Source organism: Podarcis gaigeae, assembly GCF_964106915.1.
Source record: "Podarcis gaigeae genome assembly, chromosome: 6".
NCBI classification, from domain to species: domain Eukaryota; kingdom Metazoa; phylum Chordata; class Lepidosauria; order Squamata; family Lacertidae; genus Podarcis; species Podarcis gaigeae.
The window spans coordinates 95,989,715-96,010,871 of record NC_139682.1 but is presented as its reverse complement, the minus strand read 5'-3'; the positions used below and the strand labels follow the sequence as shown (position 1 = coordinate 96,010,871).

Here is a 21,157-nt window from a genome sequence, read left to right as displayed (position 1 = left end):
TGTCAGCTTGGAGAGTGCAGATCTTATTGGGAAACTCCCAGCTGTGCTTTCTTCATACAAAGTAGCCTCTAGGCCGCATTCCTTTTTTATTCCAAAATTGATACACTTTTCCATGTGTCACAGGAAATATCCCTACTTTGGCTATGCCCTAAGTCAGTTCACCCCAAGGAACAAGACTGGCACAAGCTGGGTATGACTAAGACGCTTCACATCTATTTAGATAGGATGACATACCCTAGGAAAACAAGAGTCCCTATTCATTTCCTTCCTGAATAGGTGTTTGGGTACCAGAGTCTCTAAAGCAACTATATATTGGAGGATGACATGATCTGTTGTTTTGGCCAATCAGAGCTTGGTCAAGAGGCTACTGGTGAGTATTGCAGCCCACTCTCTAAGCGTGGCAGCTGCTTTGGCAACTTTCAAGGGTAGTTTTCCTGTTGAGGACATTTAGGCCTTGGTCCACACATTTGCAAAGTTTTATATAATTTATTCTGTTTGCTCAGCAGATTCTGCTTTCAGCATTAAAAAAATGTGAAGGATTGTAAAGTAATAACTTCTGGTTTTCAGAAGTCCATCCAGAATGTATACTGTTACCAACTTGGTATCAAGTTGACTGCAGTATCATCAGCTTAGTGAACTATTTAAATTAGATAAGAGGAATGGTTTTTCGACTCAAACATTGCAATTGGAAAGAGACTGGTTAGATAATAATAATAATAATAAATCATTGTCTAAAATGTATAAGATGCTATTAGAATGGCAAACAAAAGATGAACAGGTGAAATCATCAATGATACACTGAGGAATATATATTGGTCATAATATTGAAATGACAGAGTGGGAGTGACTGTGGAATGTTGATATGAAATTTACTGCATGTTATGGGATAAAAGAAAATTAAATGACAATGATGTATAGATGGTATCTGACTCCTAGTAAATTAGCAAAAATGTGTAAGTCAGAATCAGATACCTGTTGGAAGTGTAAGGAGAAAGAGGATACCCTTTTCATATGTAGTGGTCTTGCAAGGTAGCAAAAGCATACTGGAAAATGATATATCATGAGTTGGAAAAAATGCTGAAGATAATGTTTGTAAAACAAAACAAAACAAAACACCTAGCTTTTCTTTTAGGAATAATAGGTTTAGAGGTACACAAAGAATAAAGCAAACTATCTAGGTATGCATCCACGGCAGCCGGGCTGCCCACACATTGTACGCCCAGAGATGGAAAGAAGAATCGGTTCCAACTAAGGAAGTTGGGCAACAAAAACTAATGGAGAGTGCAGAAATGGCGAAATTTACCAGAAGATTAAGAAATCAAGAAGAGAGATGTTTTGATATAGAATAGGGAAAATTTATTGATTATCTGAAGAATTATTGTAAACAACTTAAATCACTAGCAGGACTGACATGAAAGTGTCTAGTGAGAATAACTGAAATATAACATAAATGATGACTAGTAGAGAGATATGAACTGGAAATGCAGTGGGGAAATATTTAACATAAGTAACCACAGAAAGCGGGGGGTGGGGTCGATGACTGGATGTTTCAGTTTGGATCTGTAAATTCAGATGTGTGATTATATTGTAAAATGTGAAGATGGAAAAACAAAATATTAAAAAACCAGAATGTATACTGCTGTAATGTAACCCTGTGTTGTTGAGTGTCCTCTGGGATCCACATGAGGAAATAGAATTTCCCTTATAGTGAATTTCTGTTTTCTGAGACTCCCAGAAGGCATTTTTCATAGAATCATGGAGTTGGAATGGGCTACAAGGATCATCTAGTCCAACCCCCTGCAATGCAGGAATCTTTTGTCCGGTGTGGGGCTCGAACCTTCTTTCCTGCTGAGACTAACCAGTTACAGGAGGAATTGGTGGCTTTTGCCTTCGCTGTACATGTGATTTAATTACTCACCCTGATTTAATTGTTCTTTTGGTTAGCTGTGGACCCTGCATGTCTGCTCTCGGAGGAGGCGCCATCCCAATGTTGTTGAGTGCCCTCCAGGTGTCACAGAAATAAATCAAAAGAAAATGTACATGTTTGTAGGTATATTAGTAGGATAAGCAGCAGGATAGCAAAACAGGTATCAACTTAAAATGCATTTTGGCATGCTAGCATTTGTAATGAAGTATTTCATTCTTAGAAGCCTGCATAGAAATAAATACTTCAGAGAGCAGAAGATGGAGTCAACTTTCTCTTTTACCTCTAGGAGCAGCTTCCGGATTTGTATAACCATTTCTTGAAACAGAACTTGGAAGCTCACATGTATGCATCCCAGTGGTTTCTCACCCTCTTCACTGCCAAGTTCCCACTCTGCATGGTCTTCCACATAATTGATTTACTCCTTTGTGAGGTAAAATAAAACCACCTTCAATCTGAAGAGTCTTGCTTTGCATGAAATGAATTGCCACTTCTCTTGATCTTACTTTTGTTATTGGATCTGAAGGAAGACTACTTGTATTAAATGAGAATATTATATAGGAATGCTCTTACACGCACCGTATTTTTCGCTTTATAAGACGCACCCGACCATAAGACGCACCTAGTTTTTAGAGTAGGAAAACAAGAAACAAGAAAGCAACACAAAGCCTCTTGAGCGAAGAGGGAGGAGCGCTTTGGCTGCACTCAAGAGGCTTTGTGTGGCTATCCCTGAAGCCAGAAGAGCAAGAGGTCCCGATCCCCCTTGCTTATCTGGCTTCAGCGATAGCTGCGCAGCCTGCATTCGCTCCATAAGATGCACACACATTTCCCCTTTTTATGAGGGGAAAAGTGCGTCTTATAGAGCGAAAAATACAGTACTCTGTTGTCTTAAAATAATGTGGGTTACTCTGCTATCTGTAGTGCAATGGCTCCTGCTAGTGCAACAGGGTTTTCTCCCCTCTCCTCCCATCATACCCCCCCATTGGCTTTAGGGAGGTTGGGAGATACCCTACAACAGTACACATAGCAAGCTGCTATGTATAACCTCTTCCCAAAGTTGCCTTAAAAAAAAAAAAGAACTGGAATGATTGTGGGATAATTTTTCTGACTTTATGCCCTTTCTCTGCTATAAGATTTATTTGAATAATTGAGGCTACTTGTTAAAGGAGAAATCTGCTTTCTAAAAAGGTGGTTTCAGCTGCTTCAAAATGCCACCCCCATACACATGATTAAGTTTAAATCAATTTGCCTCATACACTTTGGTTTACTTTTCAACATTCAGACTGGAAAGAGTCGTAGACCTTATACAGAAATAAGAGCAGCGCACTGCTAATACGATTTGCAGGCCCCAGAGACATAAATGAACAAATGAGTAGGCCTGGGTGATGTATTGCTACATTGCTCAGGACTGGTATGAGGGGCAGACTGTGATGGGGGCTCCACCTGGGTATATTGCAGGTAAAACAGATGCTGCTCCTGAGTCCTCTGCTACCTGCTTCAGGCCGCCAGTAGCAGAGGGACTCAGGAGCAGCAGTGGTTTCACCCGTGTTATACTGCTGAGTGAAGCTGTCATCGCTCTGGTCCTCATACTGGCTTGGGCCAATGCAGCTTGTTGTTTCGACATTGTGGTGTATCACCAGGCTGCGGTGTTTGGTTGGTGTGGTGATATAACATGATGTTGAAAAACTGACATTGCCCAGCCGTACAAATGAACCTAGTATGTATAAGAACTGGCATTGTACCCGTTCCTTAAAATCTAATGTCTAAAGGGCGTTTGTGTCTGATTTCTGTATATGGCCTAAAGCAGCAGCACAAAGTATATTAATTAAACAAAAGTGACAAACAGAAATCTAAAGACCTTTAACAAAGAGACCTAAGTAGTTACGAGGATACCAACCCATTCTTCAGTTTGCAAAATGTACAAAGTCGTTTTGGGGGAGTGGGGTAGGGTAGGGTTTGGCCACGTTACATGTTTGCAATAGCCCAGAGAGAAATAATGCTTGGGCATTGATTGAGGTGTGTTTTACCAATTTGTATGGCCCAGCAGACTATGACTAAGGCATCCACACGGGTAGGAAGAGAGAATGTGTGATCCCACAGCGACAATGCTGATCACCAAACCATGATTTGGTTTTATGTTTGAATTGAGCCATTATCATTCATCATCTTGTACTGCAGGGGTCGGCAACCTAAGGCCCATGGGCCACAAGTGGCCCACGGGGTCGTTTAAGCAGCCCACGAGCCGCCCCTGAACCGAGCCGCGTGCTTGGTGAGTCCCTGCGTGCTGCGCTAAACCGACGCAGTGTGGTGCATGGACTCGCTTCCACTGTGCTGGAAATCACATCTGTGCATGTGCAGACGCTGGAAATCGCGTCTGCGCAGATGCCGGCATCGGAAAAACATGTGTGTTCCGGCTCACAGAGGGATCTCCGCCGGAGTGAACCGGCCCAGGCGAGGTAAACCTTGCCGACCCCTGTTGTACTGTATGTAAAGACGTGTGACACATTATGTTCAGGATATGTAAAGTAACTGCTGCTGGCTATTGGAGTTTAATTACTGTTACAATTCTGACATCTAGTGGATGGAAACTGGTTTGCTTACACTATATGATTAAAAAATATTCATTTTGTATTTGTGACCCTGTTTAAATGAATACAACTTTAGCACGTTTAGTTTTGTACCAGACTGTGGCCAGTACCATTTGCAAGTTACTAGAGCTGGCTGCTAAATGATGAGCCTTGAGGTCACCTCTGCACTCTGCCACTGGAATATTCTAAGCACACAATCACACTTAGCAGCAAATCATAGTTAGCAGTCCTGGTTTCAGGGCAAACTCTGAATTGCCACTCACTGCAGTTTTATGTTTCTGATCGTGGGTCATATGGGGAGGAATGATGAACAAATGACCCTATGTGCAGTAAACTAGATAAGAAGAGTTATTTAGTCTAGCCTTCTCCTTAATGTGTTAGTTTTGTATTCACAAATACTTTTTCCACATAATGACTTAGCTGTAGAGTGATGTTAATAGCCTAGGAACAGTTTTGCTGCTTGATTTGATGTTTCTGTTAATTTTGCTTGGTCACAGATGTAGTTCTTAAATATTTGTATTTTGGGGTGTTCCTGTTTTTAAAATTTATAAACAGGATCAATACCATTTATTTCTCTTTTTCAGGGTCTGAATGTAATCTTTAATGTAGCACTGGCTCTCCTAAAGGTAAGTCATTTTTATGTTATTCCAGGTTTTATGTCCACACATAGCCTTACAAGTAACTCGACAAAAATTACTCACAACAACTTTACTAGCCTATCTGACCACATATGTTTGTGTTGTCATTTGTTGCTCTTTGATAGCCTCCCTGCCAATTTATAAAAGCTTTCCTGCCTTGTGATTAGGAGGTAGTTTTTATTCACCATAGCTAGGTGGCTGTTCAAAGCCTGCCCTTACAGTTCATAGAAGTTTTATATCAGGCAGTCTATTCCAGTACAGGGATTTGAATCAGAAGCTAGTTCTCATATTATAGGAAACTTCAGTGTGAGCAACAATTATTTTATAAAACTATTTCTTGGCATGAAAGGTTCATGAAGGCAAATAGGTATATGAAGTATTCTGTATCGGAGAAGAGCTATACTAATGTAGCCTTCCCTCCTACGAAAGAAGCTGCTGGCCTGACTGAAAGTGATAAGGTGCCCCTTGCAACTCTTGGAAGTCTCTTAGCAGACAAGCATTGCTGTTCATACTGGGGAGGTTGAAAGGAAGTAGTAGCAATTCTAGAGCAATGTGAGATCTCTGTTGCTATGTCCTTGGTTGTGGGCCTTGGCTGGCTGTTTTTTGGAACAAGCACTATATTATATTCATTTCCCCCCTGGGTGACTATATATTTGTTAAAGGGATGAGAGCTGTTGCATCTAGCACTAGATAGAATGAAATACTATATTGAATGAAGCAGGTGTATGGAATAAGTGTATCAGTGTCCTGCTTGCAGTTTACTCTCCAGTGCCTTTTTGAAGTGGTAGTCAGGCACAAGGAGACTGAGATATAAGCAGAGTGCCATGTGCCATGACAAAGGTGCTTTGAGAAAATGAACATTTGTTTCACGGTGAATGTCTGTTTCAAGATCCTTATAGGGGATATTCCTAATAGGGGTGACATTTCCTACTGGAGGTTCAGGTAGGGTACTTCATGAGGGGAGGAGTTATCCCTCTCACCAGACTAACTGGCAGGGCAGACAATTCTTCAACCCATAAATGATCCTTGAAAAGAGACCTCCTGAAAAATAACTGAAAACATCACTCCAGGAAACTAGCAAGGAAGGGTTGGGGTGTGTGTGTGTGTGCGTGCGCGTGTGCGCACATGCGCGTGCAGACAGAACAAGAATAGCAGATGCCCCCTGCCCTCACTTTAGCAGACAAAAAGCTCAGTTTACAGGTAACTCTCTAAGTTGGGGAAAGGAAGCTCTAACCATATGTGAGGTGGTGGAGGATGCCCCCCCCCCAAGTTGTCAGTGGAGAAAGGAAAGGTGGGCAGAATGTCCTCCATCGGGGTCTTCAAACATAAATTCTACATACACAGTATTTCCCTGATCTACTAAACTTGTGATTCGTCTGGCATGACTTGTTTTTGAGAAACCCATTCTGAGTCTTGGTAATCACGGCATTGTTTCCTAAGCGCTCACAGACTGTTTATGTGTTCTAGGGCTTTCTCTGGTATCAATGTCAAGCTCACTGGTCAGTAGTTACCTGGGCCTTCTCTCCCTCCCCCCCTTTTGAATATGGAGCCAACATTTGCCTGCCTCCAGTCCACAGGGACCTTATCTGTTCTCCAAGAATTCTCAAAGATTATAGACTGAGACTCTGAGATTTCATCAGCAAGCTCCTTTAGTACCCTTAGGTGCAGTTCACCAGGCCCTGGAGATTTGAATTCATTTGAAGTAGTTAGGTGCTCCCTTACTGCCTCTTTTCCTATCTTGGGCTGCAGCTCCCTCCTTATCACAAGATTGGGCATTGCTTTCCTGTTGGGTGACGACAGGCAGAGTAAGTGTTGAGCAGTTCTGTCTTCTCTCTGTTACCCAATAGCATTTCTCCATCTTCTCCATGCAAGGGACTTACCACTTGCTTGTTCTTCCTCTTGTTTCAACATAGCTGAAGAAACCTTTCAAAATTATTTTTAACCTCTCTTGCAAGCCTGAGTTCATTCTGACTGGAAGCCCTTGAACTTACTGTCACATGAAGTTTGGACCTTAGGTCTTCTCTGCTGCCTGGGAGCAGTTCTCAAGTATTAAAATGAAGACTTGAGTGATTCTGGTGTTTGGTTATAAATGACAATGCAGCATAATGTTGCAAAAAAACAAAAAGTTTTTATCATACCAGTTAAGGATTACACACAGTAAGTATTTGGGGTTTGCCTAAAAAACCCGTGACACACCTGCACATGACACACACACATTGGGAGATGCTGATGTAGATCATACTGACCTTAATGAACCAAGGCAGCTTCCTGTGTTCCTATCTGATGAAGTGGGCTCTTGGTTACTAAAGACTGTGCCACCAAATATGTTTTTAAGGCGATAGTATATGTAAACCTTTCCTGAGATCCAGTTTTATATTTTAAGCTCAGCCATTCACCCAGGAACTCTGTACTTTGCGGAGGCTGTTTTAGAAATCAGAGCGCAAGTGTGATTCATGTACAGAGTCTTCCCACCACCATCTAAATGTATAGTGTTATAGCTATACAGCAGATTGGTGTGGGAGGCATTTGGAAAGTGGTAAATGGAATGGGGAGTTTTCCTAACTTAACATCATGCAGCCCACCATCCCTGATCTCTGATCTCCTCCCCCCTCCAGCAGACCTACTATAAATTGTTATGGGCTTGAAGAAGATGGTTCATTATTCCTTTCCATACTTGAAGTTTCCTCTTCTTGCTCTCACCATCACCCCCTCCCTGCCCCCCCTCTAATTGCCTCCTAGTTTGTGGGGTGTAGGTTTAAATTAATTTTTTAACCATTCTTTCTATTAGTGAACTTGGGTGGTTGAGTTCAGTTTGCAATTGAAATAGGATGTTAGCACAGGGTGGTGACGGCCCAAGAGTGGGCATTCTCTTGTCTGCATTATTGAGGCTTACCAACTGAAACTCGTACAACACAACAGGTCTAGACTGTGCTCTAGACACCCCTTGAGATTCATCTGCTGTAACAGCGGAGGCAAGGTCCCAATGGATGCAAGCAATTTTATCCTCAAAATGCTTTTCAAACAAGTAACAGTGAGCTGCTGTTAGTTCTGCCACCTCCTTCGGGCCAGACTGTAACAGGCCTCCACATTCCCAGAAAAGCTCTGCTGGATGGCACAATGAGGATGCAATGGAGGAAGCAAAGTAGTCCTTCTTTTCAGCCTTCATTGCCACTAGGTAGACTTGATGATGAGTCCTCAAGTGTTCAATTGCATTAAACCGGATTTTTCCTCCACTTGTATTCCAGTATACCAGGGAGCCAAATGGGCTCCACAAAGTGAAAAAGGGCACATAGGAGTGATCGTGTCACTGCCCCGAGCCGTTCGGTTGTTCCAGAGGGTCAGCCAGAGTTTCAACAGGAGCACCAGTCCTATCGGGTGGGAAATCCCCCAGAACTGTCTGGAAGCCCATTGACTCCATCAGTCTCTGAGGGCAGACCATCCTAATAGGCCCCCTGCTTCTGCGGAGGGGAAAAGGTGCTGAAAGCCTAAATGTCATCAGGAAGTGATCTCACCATGATAAGAGACTGATGTCAATATCCCTCAGATCATCCTCTTCCTGCCCAGTTGAGAAAATAAGGTCCAGAGTGTGGCTTGCCATGTGTGTTGGGCCATTGACATGTTGGGACAGCCCCATGGTCATCACGGCAGCCATGAAGTCCTGAGTCACCCCAGAGCCAGCATGGATGTTGAAGCCCCCCAGAACCAACAGTCTGGGAGTCTTCAGCACTGCCTCCAGGACCAGCTCTGTCAGCTTAGGCAGGGAGACTGCTGGGCAGCAAGGCGGGTGGTAAACCAGCAGAATCCCTAATCTGTCCCGATTGCTCAACGCCAGGAACACACACTCTAGATTCCTTCCAGCCCCGGACTGGACAAGGAGAGAGAGAGAGAGAATATCTCTATAGACCACAGCAACTCTCCCTACCCGACCCTCAAGTCTTGCCTGATGCTGCACTGAGGTGGGGACATCTGGGTGAGACCAACTCCACCCTGCTCATCCACCCAGGTCTCACTGATGCAGGCCAGATCGGCATTCTCATCCGTAATAACGTCATGGATGAGAGGATCTTTATTCACAGTGGTTTTAAACTGTTTTTAACATTGTGTTTTAATGGTTGCAGCCTGGCCTGCAATCTTAGGGTGAAGGGCGGGTTATTATTTTAATGAAGTTTCAGGGTTAACAAGAAATAGAACGGCATCTTAATCACATAGGGCAAGTTTATGTTCAGAGTCTTTACATTTTAATCCTTTAAGTCTGGGGTTTTGCTGAACAGTAAGCTAGGGGAAAGAACAGACCTGCCTGCTGCCTTGATATAAGTAGAATTGTTGTGATTTTATCCTATTAGCGATGGCATGAAGCTTAGGAATGGAATCAAGAATTATATGGTAAAGTTAGACAGAACTATAGTGAAAAATTCATTTACAATGATCAGCAAATCCACAACACTGTTTTCTGAAGAGTTGTTGCATGTAGGTGTTTATGGTTATCTGATCTTGTGCTATACCCATACTACTTTTTGTAATCACTCTTTGATAAGATAATTTCTGCTCCATTCCAGAAAATCACCAGTTTTCATCTATGTTTGTCTTCGGCGATATGCTGGAATTTAATATACTTTAACTAAATAATTTCTCCTTGTTGATAAACCTTTGTTTTAGATGTTCTTCTTTAGTCACATGATGGTGGTGTATCTTTCCCCCCCAAATTGGGGCAGGGCTGGTTGGAGGGCTGGTTTTTTTTTAATTAAAAAAGTCCACTCACCACCCAGAATATACATAAAACCAGTTTCATATGCAGAATCCAGCATTCCCCTTACTGAGGTGAATTCTTGGTAAATTATGGTATAAACATGGTTGTGGTGACTGTGTGTGTCTGTGTGTCTGGGTCATGGCTAATATAAGCAAATCAAGCAGAATCTTTGTTTAGGAGACAGAGACATCTGATTTTATCCCAGCCACATTGAAATCTGTGACATGGCAATATGGGCATGTAATATGTGGCTCATGGGTTATCGACAGGCCATAGGCTCTTTAATGTGAAATACAGATGTTGTTAAAAACAAGGTGACTACAAATATAATGTCTTTATAGACAACAGATTATCTACAATGAAGAAAAGAAAATGAAGTCTAAATAATCTGGCACTTTAAATTTGTTAGATTAGATTTACATCTGAATGTTTAGCAATTTCAGAAAAAAAATCAGTATTGTGAAACGTGGGTTAAATGTCCCATATACTAATAATATTTGCATATACAATGAAACTATCCTTTGAAGTTAAGTATGCAACAGTTTTGCTACATCACATTTTCCAATCAGTATTGTTCCTTTTACCCAGTATGTTTATTTTATGTTTTTAGAGCAGTTCTCCATTTCCCCACACACAGCTGCTCTGAAGCTTTTCCACCATGGAAGCTGTAACTTAGTGCTGTACAGAGAATACAGTCTATACCATTTCAGATGATCATGCATCAGTAGCGCCCAGCTGTTTTGTTCTTCCATTGGTCTTGCATTCGTATAGCAATCTGGGCGGGACTGATGGGTCTCCCCTCCCTTCCTCTCCCTCCGCTTTGGTATGCCTAGGCAGGATCGAATCTTTATTTGAAAGCAGATATTTATTGAGGCCAGTATTTTGGGTGGCCATCAGTCTGACTTCTTCCAAGCAAGAGACACTGAGACTACAATGTGTCTGCAGGCTTGGGTAGCTGTCAGACTAATGTAGACGGAAGGTGGATTGGGAGGGGAGCTCATCTGTCCAAGAGCTCACTATTGGCTTCTTATTACAGCATTCTCCTCCGAGACACCCTCTGCATGCTCATTCACCTACCTCCGCCTCTCCCTTCCCCCTCCTTTTCTACCCCTTCATTACTGATTCACAGTGAGAGGCGGCAGCAGCAGCTTAGACACGCTTGTCACGAATCTAGGATTGCAATGAGCTCATCCTTTTTCTCTTTGCAGCTTTACAACTGGCCTGAGCTTTTTGCTCTTGCTGCTGCTCCTGTCTGCTCTTACACCCATTCACAGGCAGGCTGGGCCATCGCAGCCTTTTTTCTGCATCATTCTCTGCCATTTCCCCTGTTTTCAGACATTTTTAGATCCATCTCTTAAGTTTTTGTCTTTTTTGAATTGCCAGCTTCTTCTGTGCTTTTTAGCAAAGATGTTTTCTGTTTTTTGAGCCTGTACCTGAAAGTCCCTGGTGTAGACAGTAAATGTATTGGTCTTTCAGAGACCTAAAGCTGGCTCCGATAATAACCACTGTGTGAAATTGTGGCTTAAGGGAACAGTGCTTCTCACTCTGGATACTTGCTGTTTTTTGCTGATGGAAGAAGGGGTGCCTTGCCCAACCCCAGCTCCCAAGCTTGCACCACCCATCAGAAAGTCCCAGGATATACATGATGAAAGAAGCAAGCTTGTGAATGAGTATGCCTGTCGAGTGCTGGAACTTCTGGGAATGGGGCATCGCCTATTTGTTCCCCGGCTTCTTGCGGTGAGATTCTGGTTTTCTAGAAATAGACGCATAGCAAATCTGCCATTCTTATTAACACTCAGCTGTCTCAAATGATCCATTTCATGGGTGGTTGCATGAGGGTAACCCTATTTTATGCAGTGCATTTAGGACATAATGACTCTTGGTCATCTTCCTTATAGACACCGGGCTGGGGAAATGGCTTAGATTACCTTTTGAGTCGAAAATTGCCTCCCCTCTTCTTGCCAATGTTGTCACAGTTGAATCTGATTTTCCAGTGGATTTTCTAGCACCCTCAAATGTTTAAGACTTGATATTATTATTATTATTACCATTATTTTTAAACCTCATCAAATTCATTGTACTAGCTGTTGGCCTTTGCAATTTGCAGATGTTATCAGCATCATTATTAGCATCAGCATGATCTATTCTGCCATATTACTAAGGTGCAAACTATCTTTTCTACATTCTTGGTAAGCAGTAATAGTGCAAATCAAATGTTTGTGTCATTGATTATGAGAATAGGGCGGGTAGGAAGAGATAAGTTGAAATTTTTGATCTGAAATTATTAAAGAGTGTTCTCTTAACAATTAGAACAGATTAACTATGTCTATGTAACCTGAAGTTAAGACATACAACCTTCAGAACTGCAAATGACAGGCAAATCGTACAGGTTTGATTGATCCAAACTTATCCCTAAAATTATTTTAGTTCATCTAGATATTAATTCTTAGCACCACAAGTATCTCTTTCATCAGTTTACTTTATACACTGCCCAAATGACATTAAATCATTTTCACAGTATATTAAAAAATAATCAAAACAAAACCCATAAGCTGTCTGTTTTTGACTCAGTATGTATATCCAGGACTTGATGGTATTGCAATTTTTAATTGTCTGGTTTATAATCCATCAGATGCCTAAGACTTTCATTGGTTTCAAAATTTCATTATTTCATGCAATAATTTCTGTTACTCTGATGCTGTTGCAAAATAGAAGAGCACCTCTGCTGCTTTGTCATGAAAATGTTTAAGAATCTGTTTTGCCACAAGTATTGTCAATATGATGTATACCAGGTTGAAAAAGGACACACATTACTAGCTACAACTTAGTTGTCTACAATAATAATAATAATAATAATAATAATAATGTATACGAATAAAAATTCAGCAGATCAGATACCATCACCTGTGGGTGGAACCTGGAATGTTTTGTGAAGCTTCCCTTCACAAACTTCATCAGCATTTAAAATGTGAGATTTGATCTTGCATTTCTTGGTTTGATTCTACAACCTTGTAAATCTAGGGGAAGAACCTCAGTTATCTTCATAAGAATGTAAAACCAGACTGTCAGCCAGAGGCTTGTCTAGGCTAATGTTCAGTTTCCAACAGCGGCCACCAGGAGCCTCTAGAAGCTCACAAGCAGGGCCTTCTACAGTTGGTCCACACTATCTCCCATTCAGGTCGATTTGCGGGATGTTGCCTCTGGACGTGCTGATTCCATTGAGCTACCATAATGAAGAGCTGCAGAAAGATAAGGAAAAATTGTCCTGTTTTTTTTTTAAAGCCACTTAAGCTAGCAGCCATCATTCCATCTATGTTCTATTTTCCTATTAGAGACATCAATAAATTTTGTTGGATTACAACCTTTGGGCCATCCGTAATTTTGTAAACATCTGTCATATTCCACCTTGTGCATGTTCTAATCACCAATCTCTATATTTTCTCCTCATAGGGAAGGTACCCTAACATTTATCATTTTGGTTTCCTTTGGACTTTTCCCAGTTCTGTGATGCATTTTGGAAATGGGGCAACTAGAGCTGGACACCGTATTCTAGATGCAGTCATGCTATGGGTGCATGTTATGTTGTTCTCTCTTAGTCCTTTTCCTAATAGTTCCTGTCCTCTGGTCCTATCTCCCTTTCACTCTTTCAGTCCTCTGTGTTGATGCTTTCAGTCAGCCTTCCACTGTCACACCATCTTTCTGAAGCATTTAACCATTATTTTAGAGCCCATTAAAGCAATTGTGAATCTAGGGGTTTTGTCCCAGTCTGTATCGCTTTGCACTTGCTTATGTTGTTCTGTCATTTTGGTGTCCATTTCACAATCCTTGAATAGCATTGATTCCAGTACAGTGCGCAGGAATTGCTGGGTTATTGCTACCCCCTCCCCCATTTAGTGAGTTTCCGGTGTCTCCTGCACTCATCCTATAACTACTAAATTTCTGTGAAAGGTAATAGTTAAAGATCCTCCCCTTATCAACCATATAATTCCATCAGTAGATTTCTTGTCATTCTCAAAAAATAGATTGCATATAAAAGATTTTGTGGTGGCTCACCTGTGACTTCCCTGATCAGCTGAAAAAAACTGTAATCTTGAAGCAATACAGTCAGATATACATGAAACCTGCTATCTCAGTATCACATCTCCAGTATTTTACATGCTCCAAAGTTTATGTTTTTCACATACAAAGTATGAAGTATCATGCCAGGCACTTCTAGGACTTTTAAATGGGATTTTAGGGCTCAGTTGAAAACTTGTGCTACCCCATCACTACCAGCCAGTTCCAGGGATCCCTGTAAATGTTCAGTCTGGCAGTTCAGTCATTTAATTTAGGTTTTCTACATGGGGTGAGGAGGAGTAATTTCTTCTCCCCCCCCCCATTCTATCGCCATACACTTCCCACTAAGAGAGCCACAAAGTTGGTGTTGTGCACGACAATATATCCTGAATATTGTAGGTTTTTACCACTATACCCGCAGCCTGATATTGTTGCTTTTTAAATACATACCAGAGATTTTCTAGTGTTCCTAAAAGAGAGAGGGAGAAAGAACATTCAAATATTACACACTTCAGGCTAATTTTGCTGCTGCTCAACATAATTCCATGGATGTCTTAACTGATATAGGCCCATTCTCTCTAACATTCATATACATTATTATTAACAACTCTATTTAAGAAAAAAAAGCCAGAAAATTTAAGACATTGCAATTACAACCTGCCTGTGCATCACGCTAAACCACAGGTTGGCATTATGTGACCAAACCCTGAGGAGTCTGAGTATCATGTACTTCTGAGTATCATGTGATTCCTACTTTTTCTTCCTTTTTTTAAAACACCAACAACAACAACCATAGTTTGCTATTTAATCTGAACCAAGAAAACTATGGTTGATTGAGAAATGGAAATCAAAGGTAAGAACCACAAGACTGGGGAGAGAATATGCAAGTCTGAGGCAACAGGAATTATCCCATTGAATTCAGTGCCTAATCACAGGCAAGGCAAAATCTAGTTGGTTATGTGTCTTTTTTGTTTGAGAGCTGCTTTCTGAGCTGCAATAGGGCAGCTAAAGTATCACTACTGTTTATGTTGCCTTTCTTTGTAATCAGAGCTGCAGTCAGCAGATTTAAGAAGGCAGTTTGGAAAGAAATCATGATTTATCATTGAAAACAAATTAGGGAGCTGTCTTCTATTACCCCATCTGTAATTCTCTTGCCAAATTTATTTAGCAGCACACATTCATGAGGTTTGGGGATATTGGGGCTTGTTCCTTCTGTGTTCATAAAGCAACTGGGCAAGACAAGATGATCACTGTTACTCTAGTAGTGACAAATGGTTCTATCAGAGGACTCCTCTTTCTTTCTCTCATAGCTGTTTGAGATACAGTGGGTTGCATTTCTGTTTCAGTTCGTACTGTCTCAAAATGTGCTATTGCTCATGGCTTCCTACATGTTGTACTTTCTGATCTGGAATTACTTTCTGATTATCCTAGATTAATTGAAATTTGCTCTGGATACTCGGTGACATTAAAAGCTTTTTCAAATTTGGAGGCTGAGCTATGTCTTAAATTAAGTCTTCTCAAAGCTAAGAGCCTGTATGTTGTTTTTAGCACAACTAACTAATACTTTAATATTGAGAGAATGTTGTTGATTATAGCTGGTGTGTGTTTCTTGGCATATGCTTTATTTATTTATTTATTTATTTATAAGTATTTTGCAAATTTCTATATTGACACTCACATCAATCTGTTTGCAATATCTAAAAATATGCTTTTGACTTCCCAGAAAGAGATCCCCCCCCAAAAAATAGGGATTTGTGTTTACATCAATGCAATAGGCCATTAAATGTATTCAATAGATGATGAGTACAACCCCAGTGTGACTGTCTTCTGTGCTTACACCACTTCTCCAATGTGTTTCATTGCAGACCTCCAAGGAGGATCTTCTGCAAGCTGATTTTGAAGGAGCTTTGAAGTTCTTTAGGGTACAGCTGCCCAAGAGGTACAGAGCTGAAGAGAACGCTAGAAGGCTTATGGAACAGGCTTGCAATGTAAAGGTAAGGGCTATCATTTTGTCTGTAAATAAGGTAAAATTAGGCCCCTGCAGTGGAATTAGCAGTTGGATCAAAGATCCATGGCAGAGATTTTTTTAATGATAAAACTAAACATCTTCAGGGTTGCCATATTTCAAAAAGTAATAACCAGGACACCCCGGAAGTTGTTGAGCGGTATTTTAGGAAACCACCGAAATTGTTGAGCTTTCTTTAGACAAACCTCAGAGTTGTTGAGCTTTTTACAGTTTATTTGCCAAAGATCCAGGACAAACGGGTGCCTGCCGTATGGCAGCCCTAATCTAGGTTGGGTCATTATTTTTCTATATTCTGTATTTTTCCCACTGCTGCTGCCCCAATGAACTTTGAATAATACAGCCAGTTATAATTGAGAAATCTGGATCTGTAACTTAATTGTAATTTCATTGAAAAACTTTCAGTCATACATAAGCCCATAGATAATGGCAGCTGTATAACATTGACAGCAAAGAACAGTCCGGGTATGTTTACAGATTATACCCAGGTGTTTCCTGGAGAAGGGCATTCAACAGAAGGGGTGGTTACTGGCACACTTTCTCTTTTAACTTGTTGGAGGTCAGTGTGAGGACACTCTTATCAGAGAGTACTGATTCTTATGGGATACAACATTTAAATGGATAGATTTGTCTCATTTATTTTCTCTCATTAGTTAATTGGTTAATTCAGATCCCCAGATAACTTGGTTGGATCGTGATGTATAAATGTAATAATAAAACTAAAAAGCAAAGCTTGTTGCAGCTGCTCCTTTGGCTGGTGGGTGTGGCTGGATTGACGCCCCCCCCCCCCAATGCAATGATGCTTAGTGCTTATATTTTGTTGATCTGTATACACTGTTTGTATTTGAGATTTTTATACTTTCTTGACACCATTTTTTAAAATGTGTAGTGATTCAAGACCAATAAGAAAGATTTAAACCATTTACCAGAAACACTGCCAGAGCTCAGGCAATTGGCAAAGTACTACAGAATACAGTGGTACCTCAGGTTACAGACGCTTCAGGTTACGGGCTCCGCTAACCCAGAAATAGTACCTCGGCTTAAGAATTTGCTTCAAGATGAGAACAGAAATCGTGTGGCAATGGGAAGCCCCATTAGCTAAAGTGGTACCTCAGGCTAAGAATGGGCCTCCAGAATGCATTAAGTTCTTAACCCGAGGTACCACTGTAGCTGAATTTTAACATTTTGCTTACCCTATCTTTAGCTCCTGCAGCCACCCCCCTGCAGCTTGGCAATCCAGGGAAAACATTGTTCCTTATGTGAATCCAATTCCTTAGAGAGATCATGTGGAAGCACAATTGTATTAGGAGAATAGATTAAAAAGCTGCTCCTCTTCCTCCACCTCAGATCATAGCCTTAGTGGCTGCATTTTGTAAAAAAACAAAACAAAAAATAATTGGTAGTTTGTCTTGAGTTGTTTGGGAAAACTGATCATGTACCCTGTGCTGTGATTTCCCCCTTTCCTGCAAATGATGTCAGAGTCACAACTGCTTCTTCCTTCTCTTGACCGCTCTTACGGCAATATCATAAGTGGCCACTATGTATCTAAAGTTCTTCCCAAATAAAAAACCTGTCAGATCTCACTATGCTAGCAGACTGCAGCAGGAGGCAGTGAGGAGCATGGTTTCATTCCCAGGATAAGAGATGTTTTAGGAGGCTAATAGCTCCCCACATCCATCTCCAGGAAAGATGTAAGTCCAGTTTATACTTGACAGTTTTGTAAGCACTGCCTTTATGTTTTTATTTAACTTCATCTACACCAGATGGGGGGGACGTGGGTGGCGCTGTGGGTAAAACCTCAGTCCCTAGGGCTTGCTGATCGCATGGTCGGCGGTTCGAATCCCGGCGGCGGGGTGAGCTCCCGTCTTTCGGTCCCAGCTCCTGCCCACCTAGCAGTTCGAAAGCACCCTCGGGTGCAAGTAGATAAATAGGGACTGCTTACCAGTGGGAAGGTAAACGGCGTTTCCGTGTGCTGCGCTGGTTCTGGCTCGCCAGAGCAGCTTTGTCACGCTGGCCACGTGACCCGGAAGTGTCTCCGGACAGCTCTGGCCCCCGGCCTCTTAAGTGAGATGTGCGCACAACCCTAGAGTCAGACACAACTGGTCCGTACGGGCAGGGGTACCGTTTCACCAGATGGAGGTGTTTATGTTTGGTGGTTCAGCAGATTAGGAGTAGGAGGGCAAACTATTTTGTATGAGGTTGCAGTCCCCCTTGTTTCAAAAGTTCAGGAACTCTTCTGGATCTGGTGCTATTTCTGTTAATACTTTCCCCCCATCTTTTCAACGTGTCAAAATGCCATTTGGTGTCAAATACAATTATTAGCAGGGGGGAATTGCTTGAGCCAAAATGGCACGCCTGGGAGACTGTCATGTTATTGAGGATAAAGGAAAAGATGACTCCTCAGTGGAAGCAAAGTCAATGTTAGGACAGTTAGTGCTTGAGGATACATTTTATAACTATTTAATTCTAGTAGGTGCTAATCTGGTTTTATTACATTTGAATTGCTGAAAATAGTGACTAAATGAGCAGAGGAGGTGATTGCATTTTCAGTACTGATTAAATTATGTATTTTACCAAGTTTACCTAGGAATGTTGTCACTGTTCCTGTTGAAAAGTGGGACTTTATATTCAATAGTTTTTGGAATATGTTAATCTTATCTGACTTATTTTCCAATTTTTGCCTTTACCACCTCAGTTTTGCATGCAATTTCTTCAAAAAAATACTAATGCTATGTTGCTTTAGCTACCGGTATTCCTTGGCAAGCCTGTTGCTTAGCAACTGCCAAAACAACAAAGGGGGGCCATATCTAGCCATTTTCCTGGAGCAGCTTCTTATTTCTTCCTATTTCTTTTGCCACCACAATTAAACATTCATTTCATTCTTCACATGGAGATAAAATTCTGAAGCTGTGTACTTGTATTTGACATGTGTTTTGTTCTCTCTCCACTACATGCAACTCCCCATTTGTGCATGGGTTGTGTTATGGGTCATTGCACATGTCAGCTGTCACGCATAAGCCTGTTCCACACTCCTCCGCCCCATTCCTGGGCCAAATATGGCACACGTGTCTGTGGTTGTGCATCAATCGGACGCACACAAAATGATTGCCGCCTGTATTATCTTTCTCAGAAATCAAATACTCTAGTTCCAGTTACAGATAGGTAGCCGTGTTGGTCTGCCATAGTCAAAACAAAACAAAAAATTCCTTCCAGTAGCACCTTAAAGACCAACTAAGTCAGTTCTTGGTATGAGCTTTCGAAGAAGAAGTGTGCATGCACACGAAAGCTCATACCAAGAACTGACTTAGTTGGTCTTTAAGGTGCTACTGGAAGGAATTTTTTGTTTTGTTTCAAATACTCTAGTGCGGTTCAACCACCAACACCTCAGACATTGGGGGGGGGGTGCTCTCAAAAATAATTCTCATGACCAGACACTCTGGGTTGCATTTCAGTTTGCCAGGTAGAATGATTCACCCTCTCCTCCCTCTGCATGCTATTCTGAGGTTTTTGGGGCACATGAGGGAGAGGGGGGAAAGCCCCATAGCACAGCTCTGACTTATCATCACAAATGAACCAGCCTTTGTGGTTTGCTTCTTTCCCGCCTCTTGATATTTGCCTTCTAGCAAGGAGGCATATCTCTCTATTGCAACCCAGGGCTAGGAGCCACCAGGCAATATTATTATTATTATTATTATTATTAATAATAATAATAATAATAATAAATTTTATTTATATCCCGCCCTCCCCAGCCGAAGCCGGGCTCAGGGCAGCTAACAACAATCAAAATAGTTCAATATTCTAAAAACATTCATTATAAAATTAATTAAAATCAAATTAAAATCAAATTAATGGCAACCATCAAGCAAAATTCTGTGCAGATTGCCAGAGGAGGGGGTCAGGCTGCGCCCTGACCAAAGGCCTGGTGGAACAGCTCTGTCTTGCAGGCCCTGCGGAAAGATGTCAGGTCCCGCAGGGCCCTAGTCTCTTGTGACAGAGCGTTCCACCAGATTGGAGCCGCGGCCAAGAAAGCCCTGGCTCTAGTTGAGGCCAGCCTAACCTCTCTGTGGCCTGGGATCTTTAGGCAAGATATTGGCAAGGAGTTGAAAAAAGGTGAATGAGCAGCTTCTGCACCCACTGTGCTCCCAAGTAAGGAGAACAAGTAGCTATTTAAGGCAGGATGGGAGAGCCCACGTGCAGTTCAGCAATATGGTCACTATGCTCAGTTGATGCTCAGTTGTGTCCTCACACAGCTTATCTTTTTGGCAGTGGGAACCACTCTGAAAGAAAGAGCAGACACAGGCCTCCTATATATGTCCTTTTGCACCCTGAAAGCAACATCCCACAGTCATGTTACTCCAAAGTGTCTCACTAAAGCCATTGGGACTGTAACAGAGTAACTGGCTTGTGAACTATAACCATTGCCTGGCTTCTCAATGCACTTGCAGTTCCCTTAATGTATTATAAGTACCAAATTGTTCTCGGAGGAAAGGCAACATGTTGTTCTTTTTATTAAAAAAAAAACAGACCAAGGGGGAATCATGATAGAAGTTTATGAAATGATATTTTATTTGGGAGAGTTTTGTTAGGGAGAAATTAGGTAGGAAATCTGTCTTTGCTATAATCCTTGAACTCAGTGTCATTTAAAGAAGCTATTTGGTAAAAGATTCAGGACACACAGTATATAACTAATTTATGGAATTCTCTGCCACAAAACATGCCGAGGCTCTAGCTTTGATGTCTTTAAAAAGGGATTAGGAAAAAATCATGGAGGATGTGTATAATTGTCTATAACTCATGATGACTCTCTGGAATCCTCAGGTTCATAAGTGATATGCCAATAATGACCAGTTGCATGGGAGCCACAGTGGGCATTGTTGGGCATGGCTCAGGTGGCATGAGATCTGGTCTTTAGCACTGGATCCCAGATCTCATGCCCTTGGCGATGGGAGGGCTTGAGTCTCCTTTAAAAAAAAGTGCATGCAGCTTACAAGATTTATTCCACCAGGAGGCTGGCTGTGTTGCATATACTCTCATGGGGTGTGGGGGGGTCTGATTTCCCACCTCTCCCAGTTAACCTTAGTCTCCAGGGCTCAGTGGTGGGAGGGAGTGCAGAGGAAGAAAAATAATTGGAGGGGGGGCTGTGAGTGTGCATGTGCACCTGGCATGAGGCGTAGGGCTGAA

At 41.7% G+C, this 21,157-nt stretch overlaps 1 protein-coding gene across 5 annotated transcripts in view; it reads left to right on the top strand.

Moving 5' to 3' along the window:
* Positions 1-21,157, top strand: part of RABGAP1L (RAB GTPase activating protein 1 like) — a 148,531-nt gene that overhangs the window by 87,401 nt on the left and 39,973 nt on the right. For 4 of the 5 annotated variants that reach the window (XM_083743811.1, XM_083743812.1, XM_083743814.1 and 1 more), the window contains exons 18-20: positions 2,214-2,357; positions 5,097-5,138; positions 15,819-15,947. In XM_083743811.1, the coding sequence (XP_083599937.1) occupies positions 2,214-2,357; positions 5,097-5,138; positions 15,819-15,947 (315 nt within the window). Of the gene's footprint in view, positions 1-2,213; positions 2,358-5,096; positions 5,139-11,073; positions 11,635-15,818; positions 15,948-21,157 lie in introns of those variants that run through there. The other variant, XM_083743815.1, reaches the window with a different exon arrangement.